Source organism: Rhinolophus ferrumequinum, chromosome 9 (genome assembly GCF_004115265.2).
Source record: "Rhinolophus ferrumequinum isolate MPI-CBG mRhiFer1 chromosome 9, mRhiFer1_v1.p, whole genome shotgun sequence".
NCBI lineage: Eukaryota > Metazoa > Chordata > Mammalia > Chiroptera > Rhinolophidae > Rhinolophus > Rhinolophus ferrumequinum.
The window spans coordinates 2194132-2209492 of NC_046292.1; the positions used below are offsets into that span (position 1 = coordinate 2194132).

Genomic DNA, 15361 nt, shown 5'->3' on the forward strand with positions numbered 1-15361 from the left:
TACTTATGGAGACAAATTGAGATATTAATTGTGTGCGTCTCAAGTATGAGACTGTTTCTCATTTTTCATAATTTGCTCATAGTTGTAAAACAAAACACATTGAAATGATAAAAAAGGAGAAACTCGAGTATTTAAGATGAAGTATTAAATATAACTTCCAACAATTAAGTTGTGACACGGTCCTACCAGTGGGAATAACGGTGCCACTCAGACAGGTGTGCCGGGGGAGCCAGAGGGACAAGTGCCGTGAAGGTCGCTGTGACAGCAGCGGTCCTTCCAGCTTTCCCAGGCCCCTGGCGGCAGCACACACTTGCCTGTGTTCACCTGGTATCCTGCTGGCACTGGCAACGTGGCCAAGCATGTCGCAGAGGCTCTAACGAATGAGGTCCTACCAAGCCAATCGGCACCTTGCCCTCCTTTGCTCCTGTCGCTTCAGAGACTGGCATGTGACTGAGGTTGATCTAATCAGGGTTAACTTGGGGACTCTTGCTTAGAACGGGACTTGTTCTCCCCTCAGATGGTACAGTGTAGACCTGAGGCTGAGGGCCATGTGACAGCTGCCTGCCCGAGGGTGACTCGGAATCACAGAAAACAGACTGGAAAGGTAAGAAGCAAGCAGGCTTCTGATGACACGGTGGGGCTACCGAATCAAAGCGGCCCTGACACCCACACGATCTCTAACGTGTCTCGTTACAAAAGCCAATAAAGCCCCAGATGGAACCAGGTCTTCCGTTACTTACAACGCGGAAAGTCCTAACAGGTGGAGTAGCTACACCGACTTGTCGTGAGGTTCTACTGAGGTTAGCTCACGTTAGACTCTTTAGAAACACTGTCTCATTTACTCCCGGAAACAACTCTTTAAGCAGATGTCTGTACATTTTTACAGGGAGAGAAGCAGAGGCTCAGAAGGATGCCATGTATCCAAGCCCACTGGCTGATGGGGACGGCAGCAGGTGGGGACCTGGCGTGTGTGACTGCGTGCCGGCCACTTAGGTCACCACGGTGCCTCTGCACTCGACCACCCCCCACCAGGACAGCAGCGAGTCCTCCGAGCCCCACACAGACCTGCTGGACAAACTGCACATAGTCCGAAACTGAGTCACCTACGTGGGTCTTGAGATGAGGGTGAGTGGCGGGCAGCGACTGGTCCACAGGGGGCTGCTGAGAAGTGTCCAGGGAATGTGACGAGAGCTTGTCCTGAAGGAGAGCTTCTGCAAACCGGTTCTCTGTCACGCCTTCCTCCTGCGGTGGTGGTGAGAGCGTGGCGGGTTGGTGGCGAGGGCTGCCAGGAGGAACAAGGGGCTGGAGGGGCAAACCAAGAGGCCTTCGCACCTAGGGAAAAAGGGACATTTTGCTCCCAGTGCCACTGCCACACCAGGTCCCTCCCCCGCACTCCCCAGAGAGGAAGCGTTTAGGAAGCAGAGTGACAGTCTCCACTCGAGTTGGCCCACAGTCACGTCCCATCCCTTCAGCTGTCTCTGCGTGGCTACTGTGTGGACTACACAAGTGACACACACCCCAAGATACTAGTGTGACAATGAGCACTCGCCTGTGGGTCACCACAGTGTGGAGGCGCAGCCACGCGGACATGCCAGCGGAGAAGCGGGTGCAGTACCTGGGCTGGACCCAGGGATTGCGGTCGAAACCTAGCACTGTTGTGCCCTCTGTCTGAAAAAGCAGGTCATCCTGTGTCACCGTAACTGTATGTGGTGTAAGTGCTTTAGACAGGTCACCTCACTTCACGCTCACCATTTTTACCCCCCGGGGCAATGTGACAGGGAAACTGAGGCACACAGTGGCTATGGAATTGGCTAGATGGTGGAGCCGGGAACTGGACTCGGCAGTGCAGCTGCAGAGAGTACACCCCAGCCACTCCTGGCTTGGCCCCGGGCCTCGGTTTCCTCATCTGTAACATGGGCACAGACCACCTGCTTGGGTGCGTCTGAAGACCCCAGGCCGAGCGCCGCCCACGAAATGCCCTGTTAAGCAGCCGAAGGCCCTGGGCTTATCCTCCCAGCAGACGAGCTCCCCGGGACACCTCATTTTCACAAAGAAGGACCCGGTGAGAGCGGCAGGTGGAGGGGTCCCCCCTGCTCCCCCCTCAGCAGCCCAGGGCCAAGGTGAGCAGACGTCAGCCAGCGGCCGCCCAGCTCTGAGCCGCGAGGCGCCCAGCCTGGCCCCTGCACCCACCGGCTCGGCGTCCAGCAGGCCGTGCAGCTGCAGCCGCGCGTAGGCCCGGCCACGGTAGCGCTCCATCTGCTGCTTCTTCTCCTTGGCCAGGTCGTAATCCTCCTTCTCCACCGCGCAGCGCTTCTCCACCTCGAACCTCCCCAGCCGCTCACCCACCTGCAGCGCACAGAGTAGCTCACCTCAGGCGCAACGCAACAGTGAACGCGCTGCTCAGGCGGCAGCCGTGCTGACCAGCCGTGTCTGGGGGGAGTGGGGACGGCAGAGCAGGCGCCAGGAGGGCCGCGCTCGCGCTGACCTCACGCTACCATCGCTGCCCCACGCGCTCACGGCAGGTTTGAAACATCTCTGATGTTTTCCTACCACTTGTGACGGCAGCAGGTGCCGGGGTGAGGTCTGAGGCAGGTCTGAGGAGGGAGGCGCAGCACGCGCCTCCTCCTACGTGAGCACGTAGGCTCAGGACCACGACTGCGCGGCTGAGCTCCTTGAGCCTGCACCAAATCCCTCAGCTTGGAGCAAGTCCCTGCTCATTTCACACACACTTTCGCATAGACGCTACCCCGGCGTGGACGAGGACGGTTTCCCCAGAAGCAGTACCTTCTGCAAGTCAGCGATGGCTTGTTTCAGTTTCTTGGCATAGTCGTAACGCTCCTTCTGGACAGCTTCACGTTTTCTTTCATCTAATTTGCGTATGATCTGTGCAACTTCTGGGTCTTGGTACATATCGAAAGCTAAGTCATCCAGTGGAGAAATATAGTCAGACTTCCTAGAGGAAAGAAACGAACCTTTTAGAGCCAGTTTCCATCTGTGTGGAGCAGCAGTAGTCGGGGGACTGTGGGCTCTGGGTGAAGATACGGTTGGGAGGGCAGCACCCATGTCCGGTCTGGGGCGTCTCGGCCTGAGGAAGCTGCTGGGCTGTAGGTACCCAGCTCCTCGCTTGAGCGGGTCTCTTGCTCCACCGCTCATGCTCCTGGCCCTCATTTAACGGCACTTTGGGGGTGCCTGCGCCTCTGTGCTCGCCTCCAGCCACGACCATTCACAGTGCAGACTGTGCCGGCTCTGTCCCAGGCACAGCGGACGTGAAGTGCATGTGGATTGTTAGTAGAGGGGGGGAACCAAACCCTAAACCAGTAGTGGGCCCGGGGGGTTCGGCCCCCACATTCATGCCAGCACTACGGTCATGGTGATGGACAGTAAGGATGGACTAGCAGGGTTTCCCAGCCAGTGACACAACCGTCACGTCCTGCAGGTAATCAGAACACCCTCCCGGGAATAAGGGATCCTTTCAGTTACCGGAACAGCACATTTCTGTTTAAGTATCACCGCTAGTCTTTCAATTTCTACAGCAGGCCACGGCTTCTTCTGGGCCTATCAAGCAGAATGATAATGCCAGTCTAACTACTCAGCAAAATGCTCCGAGAGGACAGGTTTCAACGTTTCCCCATCTGCTCTATCAGCTACAGGAAATAAGCCACTTGTAGCTTTGACTTGGATATCTTCATGCCCAGGAAAATTTTAATTAAAGTGTTGTTTGTCATACAAAAATTTTAATTAAAATGTCATTGGTTGGTAAATTTGTATAATAATAAATTCAAACAAGACTGGGGACTGTGTCACCTTTCCCCATGACCAAGTCCCCTCTCTCGGCTCCCCACATCCCCTCTCCCTGAATTCACACAGTTTGCTCACAGCAGCGGCACCAGGCGAGGGGGACAGTGCCAGTTCTTCTCAGTGATGACTGAACAATGACATGTTCTACTGTGTCTACAGGATCATTCGGTTCTTTTTAACGAAACATAGATTATACTGTTAAATCTAAATAGCTTTGCCCTGAAGCCCTAGAGATGAACACAAAGACTTCATCTCATTATGAAAATCCTAAAAGAAAACTGGTATCGTAAGCTCTCCGAGTCAGGACTCCAGGCGATCAGTGCGTCACGCCAGCAGGCCTCTCTCCACGTTCCGCAGGCCGCACCTGCGGAACCCACAGACCTCCCATCCAGCTCCCTGTGGCCCTCGGCTCTCGCACAGCCTTTCCGCAGACCTCCCTCTACCTTCCGAAAACCCTGCCGCCTATCAGTGGGTTTGGCCGTCCCTTTCCTCCGGGCACTGTCGGTGGTGATACTGTCGGGCTGAGAGAGGATTTCTGCTTCAGGGCCTCCCCAAAGTGTTTTAAGCCCACCTGGGAGGTGAGGAAGGTCCTGTTATTCTCCAGCAGGCCTGGATGGAAGGGTCTGGGCAGAGACTGAGGAGCTTGGGTCGGGGAGTAAGAAGCTTTTTAGCACTAGTTTTGGTGATGGCCTCTGGTCTGCCTCTCTCAGGCTGAGGGGTTCTCATGAAGACCAGGCCTGCAGGGGGCAGGGGCAGGGAGACCTCTGCAGGCAGCCAGGCTCACTGGCCACTGTACACATACTCGGGGAGCCCATGACTCCTGAGTGACCACACAGAGAATCTGTTCCGCATTTTGTGCAAACACAAGAGCCCACCTGAGTACTAATTACTCTGTGTCACAGCTTTGTCTGAAGCGAAAGTGGAATTACAATAGAAGCTATGGACAAATTCCAACCTTCTGTGAAAATCGAAGTGCTTGCCTTTCCTTTATGGGGAAGCTGCTGTCAGAGAAGGGGGGCTGGGCATCGTCTTGAGCTCCCCTCCTTTGCAAGCACCTTTAGGGGGGTCCCCTTGCTTTAACAACAACGTGCAGGCTCCAGGTGCTGAAGGCGCTCTCCGTTCCACGGACGTGCCCCAGGAGCAGAGGGCGAAAGGGACATGCAAACGGGGCTCCTTAGCTTGCCCTCCACGCTGACCTACCGCAGGTCCTTACGCTGCTGAGACGAGAGGCAGCCACGCCAACAGGTACGTAAAGTTGGGGATGCGAGGGAGGTGGACAGGGATCGGTAATAACTGCACCCGTAAAACTGCCATCATACGTAGTCTCTCTCCCTACCTCAAAGGACAGAGTTTTCGAGCGGACATAAGATGAAGTCTCCAGTAATTGATAATTAATAAAAGTTAACACCTTTCATTTTTGCCTGTGCCAATAAAATATCAAGGGATGGCTGGTGGCTCTTTCTTCCGAATGCATTTTAGGAAACTTCTAGCGATACCTGACCGCACAGGAAACGAAGACGTGCTAAATAAAACAGCGACCTTAACCTTTAAGTGTATTTACGACAATCTCATCAGTGGCTGACCTCGTTCTCAGCTGTACTCAGAGGCCCTCAGACTGGGCATCCTCTGGAGAGACTCCCATTTCCCAATTCTCAGGACAGGCCCAGGTTTCCTGCCTTCGGGGCAGGACTCTTACCCAGTACATGTGCCTTCCAGAGCCGGGTCCTCTGTGGTGTGCCCCAGGTAATGATCAATCAGCTTCTCTCTAGACGCCTTGGGAGCGAGAAGTCCTGCTTAGTATTTCAGAGAAGAAACAGCACAACAGCTTAACTGAGAGATGGTTTGCTACAGAGACATCAGCAAGCGTCAATGATTCTTGTCTTTTGGAGGGAAAGTAACAACTCGAGTAACAGAAAGTTTAAAAGTTATTCACCAGTCAATCTCATAAAGATTTTTAAGATGGCACTTTCTGTGACAAAAATAAGCGTTCCCCTCCTGCCGAAATAAATTCTCTTCTTTAGGAATGAAACTTGCCAAACTTACAATATTGCTTTCATCGCCGAGATCTGCAGGGTCTCCAATGATATTTATGGCAACCAAAGCAACCTAAGAAAGAGTTACATCGATGTAAATTAAGTATAAAATGTTGGCAACAATCTAACGTCTTTATAACAAACTGTCGACCCATGTTGTTATCAAATGGGTGGCGGACATCGAAGTGCGTTCATTGTAAAGCATCATGAGCACGTACAGAATTAGCAATAGCACTCATTAGAAACTCTATGTTAATGTTCTAATGCGGAACCCAGTGGCTATTTTAATGTTTTAAGGATCTTAAAACACTAATAGCTAAAAATCTCCCCATTTTAACATAGCCTCGTGTGGAGCCATCTGTTCAAGGTCCAGTTTGGGGTCATCCTGTATGATCCTGATAAACTAGACAACGAAATGAAAACCCCAGTTGTCTAAGTCAGTGATTCTCCTCTGAGGGGCAGGCGTCCCGTCCCACCCCTTCGGGAGCATCAATGTGGCTGAACTGCGGACGTTACTGGTGACTACACGCAGGGGTGGGGGAAGGGACGGGTGGAGAGTCACCCACCCTCCCGGCCACAGCCCTGCCTCAGCAGCTCCTTCACCTCCCTGCATGCTCCCAGGGTGCCCGGCGGCGCAGCCAGCGGCTCCCTCCAGCAGAGCTTAACGTTCCTCCAGAAAAGATGCCATTTTGAAAAGACCTAGGACGACGTCACCCTACCAAGCGCTGGGGAGTCGTCCTAGGGGAAGGCATGTGAGTCTTACCTGATTATATACATTGTATTTGTTGGTGTGATTTTCGTGAAAAATCAGTTTAAGAAACTGACCGACTGCGTCCACATAAACCGATTTCAGCTCCCGGGCTTTGCAGCCCGTCATTTCATTGTCACAGAGAGAGACATAGCTGAAAGAAAGAGCAGAGTTCAAGCATCGTGTTGATACGGAAATGTGCAGGCCAGTCAAACGGCCCCTCGGCGTCCCCTGAACTCACTAGGTTTGAAGGAACGTTACGTCTAGAATTAAAAAAAACCTAGGAAAAGAGCCTGAAGTCAAGTTCTATTAGTATTCTCAAGTTCTGCATCTGACAAGTGGGGCTGAAAACTCTGGGTCAAAATGCTAACACAGCTTGTTAACATGTATGAGGCGGGGCCGGCCCGGTGGCTCAGGTGTTTGGAGCGCTGTGCTCCTACGCTGAGGTCGACGGTTCCATGGGCCTGCCGCGGGCTGCCGCGGGCTACCAGGAGTGGCTGATGGCCAGCTGCTGTGAGCGACCAGCAACCGCCTGCCTCAGAGGCTCATAAAACCCGCGTGGGCCAAGGAGCTGTGTCCTACACAACTAGACTGAGGAACAACGGCTTGAAGCGGAGTCGGGGCGGGGTGGGGGATGCGGAAGAAGGGGGAGAAAACAAAACAAAACAAAACAATATGTATGAGGCGGGTGTTAAGAAATTGCATAACCTTGACGCCAATACAAGTACGTAACACAGGACCAAGGGGAAGGAGCAGCTCAGTAGTTCTCCATGGCTTTGGGTCAGGCGGAAAGTCGTCATGAGGACTTTAAAATTTCCCTCTTACCCAAGTCTTCGAAAGCGCTCTGCGTGACACGGCGAGAAGCACTCGGGCAGGCTCTCGCTGATGTAGAACTCCACCCGGCTGGGTATCATGTACTGGTGAGCAAGCAGCTGCAGCTTTCTTATCCGACATCGCTCCACCATCTGGAGGACAATTTCCTGTGGGAACTGGCAAAATCTGAAACAAACACATTTGGTTTTTCCGCATGATCACCGCGGAGGGTTTCTCGATGCTCGTACCCACTCTTGTACGTAACCCACGCTTGCCCAACACCCGCAAAGCTGACAGTCCCCGGGTGCTGATGACACGAGGGAACGACGACGCTGCTCCTGCCCTCTGCAGACTTCACGGTCGGCCCTGAAGCTCAGAGTCAGGACTCCATTTGACCGGCCTGCCACCCAATGAGAATCACTGTCGGCAGCTAGGAAATGGTCTGCAATGAAACCTGAAGTTTATCACAAGATAAACCCAATCTTAAGAGACTGTGTGAGGACGCAAGACAGAGCCAAAGGACTTCCCACTGGAACCGAAACACGTCAGGGAACCACAGGCTACAGACCCCTGAGTTCTGAGTTAACGGCGACGGCCAGTCTGTGATGAGTGCCTACCCGTGTGCTCTGCGGTCTGGGGGAGGAGGCCATGACCGTCCACATTGGAGCTTCTAATTGTCCTGGAAGTGACACAGCATATAACACGCTAACTGAGAAGAGGCAGAGACCCCAGTGTCAGCACAGACCTCACACTATAGCACACGACCGTGTACGTGGCCACACGGTGGCTACTACGTAGGAGGGGTGAGCACTGGGTTCAGACACAGCGGCACCAAGGGCGTCTGGAGCAGGAGATGCACCGAGGGACGGCCCTGTCCCCACCAGTGTCACCGCCCTCAGTGAGCTCAGTGACCCTTTTGCGCTCCTGCCCACTGGCCCACCCGGCCCTGCCCTCACGTGTCTCTCCCACCCCCTCCCCCCGCGGCCCACACTGCACTGAGCACACATGGGCAATCAGGGTCTGTCTACGATTCTCCCACCAGGGAGCACCACCCACCAGGTGGCCCACGCCCAGACCCGCCAGCCAAACGGCACCAAAGCCAACGGCACCAGATCCGCCCGCGTCGGAGCTGCCCGGCCCTTCTCTCCACGACCATCCCCATCAGTACACAAACATGCTCTCGGAGCCCCAGGTTCAGAAAAGCCTCCTGTGACCCCGTGCCCTCCTCAGCCAACGTCACCTCACGCAGCTGTCTGCAGTCACCACGCAGCTTGCTCACACCCTGCTCCTCACACCCCACCAGGGCGGCTTCTGCTCCTCAGGGTTCCCTGCCCCCCGGCCAGGCTTGAATGTGCTCCGGGCGGGGCTCCAGGCTCCCTTCTCTCTCTAAACTCACCATGGGGATCCTCTCCGCCCCATGGCTTCAAAAAGCCTTCTGCTTATCAAGGAACCCCAACTAACCGTCATCCTGAATCCCATCTCACAATCTAGTTGGTGACTTGCCTTTTCCACGCAGACACCTGAAAGACATCAGACGAGACACAGACAAACCCTGACCCCAGCTCCCCACATCCTGCCACCACCAGTCTCCTCCTCCCCCAGCTTTCCCCACCTCAGTGTGGCACCGGCACCCACCCAGTGGCCCACGCCAACCGGTAAGCTTCTCACAGGATGATTGGGTCTCCTGCCGGGCTCACCGCTGGGTAATAAGCGCCTGGCATCACACCAGGGCGGTGAGCACCGACCGCTGGTGGGCACAACAAAAGGAGGAAAGAAGACAGAAAGGAACAGTCCGAATGGATGTGGTCTGTGGTCCCCCTTACCCGCGGGGGACACGTCCCAAGGCCCCAGGGGAGGTGTGAACCGCAGAGGGTACCAGACCCCGTCACAGACTTGTTTTTCCCTGTGCCTACATACCTATGACGGAGTTTACTTCACAGAGGAGGCCCAGTCGGAGATGCACAACAGGACTAGTAATGAAGTAGAACAGTGACAACCACCTGCTGGGTACACTTAGTGCCTGTGGTCGGTCACCTTCAGGGTCCCTTGCTGAAGTCCTCGCAGAGGCGCCACGCTTTCTGGGAAGCACGTTGCCATCACCGGGAACACGTTTCCTGTCCGTCTCCCACCACCAGTTCAAGGCCTTTTCCCTCCTAACCAGCTCCCCTCACGCACTGTGGCCGGAACTTCTGCGGCCTGAGGGGCGACAGCAGAACCGGCACCGATGTCTTTCTCCTTCTTCACAGTTTCACAGATCGAAGACCCTTCCTCCCCGTAGGTCTCAGCGACCTCAGCATACGGTACTTTCCTCATTAAGGCGAGAGCTTTCGCCTCTTTACTTCCAGGAAGCACTTCACGGCTTCTCTCTGTCACACCCGACTGCCAGCACCCCCCTCCTGTGCTTTGGGGCCAATATTAAGGGACATAAGGGTGACGTGGACACAGCACTAGGACAGCGTGACAGTCCATCTGATCACCCAGACGGTTACTAAGTGACTAACGGGCGGGGAGCGTGTACAGCGTGGAGACGCTGGACGAAGGGATGATTCACGTCCTGGGCGGGATAAAGCGAGAAATAGCGAGACTTCATCACGTTCCTAGAAAAGCACGATTTAAAACTCATGAATGATTTATTTCTGTAATTTTCCATGAATATTTTCGGACCGTGGTTGACTGCAGTAACTGAGACCCTGGAAGGTGAAAGGCGGTCGCCGATAAAGGGGCAACTGTATGTTTACTTCTGAGGGACGTAACAGGACGACTGAGACAGTGTGCGATGAGAAAGCGGGGCTGGTGACCACGGATCGGATTGGACTTATTCTGGGGACACATCGTCTGGTATTCCTAAACTGAGTGTTCAAAAATGCCAAGGTGGTGGACAGGAGGGCAGGTCGGGAACACTGGAAACCAGGCACCAGCTGACCGAGTCCTCTTCTGCCTCACGTCAGGCAGGCGCTGCTGCAGGCACTGCAGATGGTCACTGTTTTGAGGCAGAGCACGTATGACTGGTGGGGAGATCACTCTAGACACAAGAATACTTCGTAATCTCTGATGGGAAAAAACCCTCCAAAACTGTTACTGTTTAAAGAGAACTAAGACAACTGACACAATTTTGAATTTGCATACTTTTAAAACTCCAAAAACGGGTCTACGATTTAGCTATCCAAATGTAGCTTATAGAGATTACAGATGAATCAAAAACATCCTTTGAGCTGATTATAAAATGAAACATCCATCTAAAAATGCTAGGACGCATTGATCTTTTCAAGACAAGTTGACAGCTCTAGATTTCTTTTTGAATAAAAATTCTGCGATAAAAAGTTCATGCCTTGCCCAAGGCTCTAGCTGTTGCCGTCACTTTCAGCCGTCTTGAAGAAGCATCTCGCCCTCTGAAGATTTCAGGCTCCTTAGATTCGAGGTGGTGGAAGGGCACCGGAGGGACATTCCCGCTGCCCAGGCGAGGCCCTGCCCCTACTCCCCTCTCCATCAGAGCCCCAGCACACCCTCCTAACCTGGGCTAACAGCTCCGTCCTCTCTTTGGGAACTTGGTTTGAGGGCCTTCTCCTCGGCCTTTCTGCGAGATGTCTGACCTCAGGGAAGAATGTGTTACAGTCAGGAGACCCCAGCCAGACCCAGCATGACCGTATGTCTCCTTTCCTGTGGTGTAGCCTGGAAGCTTACTATGAAAACGAAGATCGCTTATGCCCTGAAATACACTGTCCCATGTCAGTGCACAAAGAATCACGTTAGTTATTTTCATACATATGATCAGCAAGGGAACCTGTGCATAGATTTAAGTACCTTTAATCCATATAAACACCGACCAAGTGAAATGAACATGAAGGAGCTCTGCTGAAGGGAAATGCAGGGGTGGGAATGGAAGTGCATTTGCATAAAAGTGTGGGCCCAGCTCACTCCAGGTCCCCTGGCCCGGAGAGAGGCAGGACAGCACTGAGGTGAGTCTGGGGGTGCACACAGGCGTGCTGGCTGCCTGGCATGTCCTTCTCCCACTCTTCCAGCCTGCCGACCTGGTAAGGCTGCTGTGGCTGCGCTGGCGAGCGGCTGAGCCGGCTCAGTGCCGGGATGCTCACTCGTCGCCTAGTATCGGTTGGTTTCATCAGCAATAAAGGGGCTATCTGTCCCCATCTGCATTACTCTTCACTTCTCAGTGTGTCCAGGGAATGGGGGTCTGTCCGGTCTGTGGGTCCCCTCAGGAATTCCAAAAGGAAATACATTTTAGTTTTAAATGGGATTTGTATTCAACTTTTCAGCAACAAAAGCAAATAAAAATGAATCACGAGTATATGACAGAATTTAGAATGTCATACACATTTACACATGTATGAGTTAAGAGTAAATAGTACCTTCTACTTAGACCTGGAAAACAGGTCACGAGGGGCAGGGACACCGAGAAGGTGGCATGGCCAGCCTCCAATGACTGCAGGTCCTTGGGCTGGCTACTCAACAACTATGACTCTACCTTTGCTGAGGAAGGAAGACCGCTCAGGAAAGACTTCAGTGTTCAGAGAAATACTAACGGTGTTACACTTCTCACGTAATGAACATTTTTAAAGGTGTGCAAATATTTCAGACAAATTCGAAAGAGACTTTCTTGGTTGGAGCTTGGTGTTACATAAAAGCAGTTAGATGCAACAGCTTAGCACAGGTGCACAGCCATGAAACTAAGAACCCTGGACCACAAACATCTGCACAGAACGCAGACAACAGCGTGAGTGAGGCCGGCGGGCGATCGGGGAGCACGGTGCGACAACTGGGGGTGGGGGTGACTATCTCCCCTCTCCTCCTTTGTATTTGCACATTTCTTAAGTGAGCATGGGTTAATGTTATGACGGGAAAAAGGTCCAACAACTCTTCTTTAAAAACACAAGCAGAAGGAAAAAATTCCATCACGTAACCAGACAGATGGCAACGCAGCACTGCCTGACAATCCCGTGGTTCTGACATCTGAGTTATAACAAAAGCAGAAGCTAGAACGAAAGGGGCCCTTGCTTAGGAACCTGTGCTGCCCCCAGCCCCCAGCCGCCAGCCCCTTGTCCAGCCCACCTCGGGGACCTCCACCCGCTGACGGTCGGTGCGTGGATCATTAGTTCCCGGGCACTGAAGCCGTCTTCGTGTCCAGACGAGCTGACGACGACGAATCCAATCTTGTGGGGCATTCTGTGTGCTGGGGCTGTTTAGAAGAGCAGGAAATGTACTTTAAAATAAAGGAACTTACTGACATATTACAACAATATTATCACATTGACAGTGTTAGCTCATGCTTTGCTAACACACAAAGTCACTCAGTGTCTTCAGAATTTCCCCATCACTTGGAAAGATTCCAGTATTTTGTTAAGTGCTTTTTACGGGAGCCTCTAATTCTACGTAGGTATCACTGAAGTTATCTCGACTTTTCCCAAATATATGTCCAAAAAGTTTGACTGGTGTTGTGGGCTGAATTGTGTCCTCCCCCAAATATGCTTAAGTCTTTCCGTGAATGTGATCTTACTTAGAAATGGGTCTTTGCGGACGTAATAAACAGGAGGTCATGCTGGAGTAAGGTGGGGCCCTACACCAAATGACTGGTGTTCTTATAAGAAAAGAGACACAGACACACAGACGGGCAGAAGGCCGTGTGACAACAGTGGAGCCACTGGAGCAAAGCATTGACAAGCCGAGGAATGCGAAGGACTGCTGGAAAGTGCCAGAAGCTGGGAGAGGCAGGGAGGACCCTCCGCTTGAGCCTGTAGGGAACACGGCCCTGCGACACCGGGATTTGGGACCTCTAGCCTCCAGCATAAATGTTTGTTGTTTTGGGTCGTCCAGTTTGTGGGACTTTGCTATAGCCAAAACAAAGTTTTTGGCTAAGATACAAATACAAAGTTTTTTTAAAATTTTAGTTCAACTAATACAACCAGTATGTTAATAAGTTCTACAAGAATAAGGGAGTAAAAGGGACTTCGTAATCAGCAACACAGTAACTACTAAATGCAAACGTGTGACCAGAGACACGGAGCAGAAGCGGGGATGGAGCCTGGTGAGTGACTGACTCAGGAGGTATTTCTTATACATGTGGGCAAATGATGTTTTTATGTTACGATTATTTAGTGAACTGGACTTCATTCATAGTTACACACCGTGTTTCCCCGAAAATCAGGCCTCGCCGGACAATCAGCTCTAATGCGTCTTTTGGAGCAAACATTAGTATAAGACCCGGAATTATATTATATTACATTATATTACACCCAGTCTTATAGTAAAATAAGACCGGGTCTTATATTAACTTTTGCTTCAAAAGATGCAGTAGAGCTGCTTGCCTGGCGAGGCCTGATTTTCGGGGAAACATGGCAGCATCATTTTGAGGGTGCATGTGCAGTGTCTACCTCTGCCTGGTGGTGTCCTTCCTGTCTGGGTTTGAAAACAGCACGTCAATCGCAGTTTCCTTCAGTGACCTGCTCTCCCCAGACCCGGGTCTGTGGGGCGACCACCCCACGCTGGACTCTCCGCTCCCCGCCTGCCGCGGGCACATTTCCCAGGCGTGGCGGGTCTCTGAGTTCCACATCCCCCGCGGGTAACCGGCTCAGGGATGGGGCATGAGAACAGGACCACTGGTGCCACTCAATCCCAGGACGTCGCTGGGGCCTTCCTGCTGGGACTTGGGCTGCAGGATAACAGCTCTGGGGGTTGCGGGGGTCAGCAGTGGGAGGTTCTGCCTGAGAGCCAGCTCACATGCTGAGGGAGCCTTAGGTTCAGCCACGTTTAAGCCCAAGTACGCATGCACTTCCGGTTACCTTCCAGCTACTAAGTCAATCACGTTCCTCTCCAGCAGACCAATCTGAGTTAGGTGTGAGGATCGCAGCCAAAAGAGTCCTCAGTAAAACAGAGGATCAAAAACGCTCCAGAAAGTTCTCTGGGGTGGGACACAGTATTGAAATTCTCAATAGCAGGTAACGTATAAACATATCTCCTTGAAATTTTGCTTATCTTAACATGCTTGATGCGTGATCTAGATCTTTCTTTTACTTTCATTAAGAACCTGAAGGAGACCATGTCAATAAATTATTGCTTGACACCTGCTGATGTTTCTTGGAAATGTATGAACAAAGCATTAAAAATAGGAAGATAAGCCATGATTAAAGGTCCTAGCTATGTTTTTAAGCAAAGCTCACTGCAGGATGTCACAATATACCAGAGGAAAAAGCTAACTCAGAAAATAATGAAAAGCAAGCACAAAAAATGTACGCGTGTGGTTTCACCCACGCTAAGCTGCACAGCCCCACCTGTGTTCCCAGCACCCCCTGCCAGGAGCCGAACTGGGCCTCGCACAACCTGCAGCCCCTCCCACGTTTTCAGGCTCTCAGCCTGGACTTACTTTTCCCTTGACCATGGCGCCGCCCCGACCCACCTTCCATCTACTTGTGCATCCCCCCTGCCCCAGCCAGTGCCAAGTCTCTCCGGTCCTGCCTTTGGGAGGGTGGTTGCACACCTCCCCTCTGCTCTACCCACAGTCTTTTCCAGACAACAGCCAGCTCTTCCTACCTGGAGCACTCCCTACCCACGCTTCCTATGCGCCTGCCTGCTGAACACTCAGGCCCAGCACGGGCCATCGCCACCTAACTCAAGAACCCGCGATGGGCTCCCTGTGCAGGGTTGGAGGGTCAGCTCCATGTCCTGACCCAATGTGCTGTTCCTACCCTCACCCCCTGCACGAATTCTAAAGCCCAGCCAAACCTACTAAACCTCAGTTATATCCCTGTGCCGAGTCACTTTAAGAGCAGGGCCAGTTATTTCCTAACCCACCTTGAAAATTGCAGGGAGCTATTAAGTATTCTCAGCTGAATGTGATTATAGGTCTTCACCTTCTAAAGATCTGAAAACAGCGCTCACACCGCCCAGCATGTGCAGACTCACTCCTTGACCGGCACTTGCGACCACGGGGGGACACAGCTGTGAGAACACCTACGGTGTG

The 15361-nt window shown here is 52.6% G+C and overlaps 1 protein-coding gene across 7 annotated transcripts in view; it reads right to left on the reverse strand.

Moving 5' to 3' along the window:
• CEP104 (centrosomal protein 104) overlaps positions 1-15361 on the reverse strand; it is a 43411-nt gene that overhangs the window by 26551 nt on the left and 1499 nt on the right. For 2 of the 7 annotated variants that reach the window (XM_033115766.1, XM_033115761.1), the window contains exons 2-9: positions 12457-12583; positions 7405-7578; positions 6595-6733; positions 5842-5904; positions 5495-5571; positions 2785-2953; positions 2191-2346; positions 1108-1332 (exon numbers count right to left, since the gene is read on the reverse strand). In XM_033115766.1, the coding sequence (XP_032971657.1) occupies positions 1108-1332; positions 2191-2346; positions 2785-2953; positions 5495-5571; positions 5842-5904; positions 6595-6733; positions 7405-7578; positions 12457-12569 (1116 nt within the window). In that variant the 5' untranslated portion in view covers positions 12570-12583. Of the gene's footprint in view, positions 1-1107; positions 1333-2190; positions 2347-2784; positions 2954-5494; positions 5572-5841; positions 5905-6594; positions 6734-7404; positions 7579-8009; positions 8072-9309; positions 9446-12456; positions 12584-14183; positions 14303-15361 lie in introns of those variants that run through there. The other 5 variants (XM_033115762.1, XM_033115765.1, XM_033115764.1 and 2 more) reach the window with 5 other exon arrangements.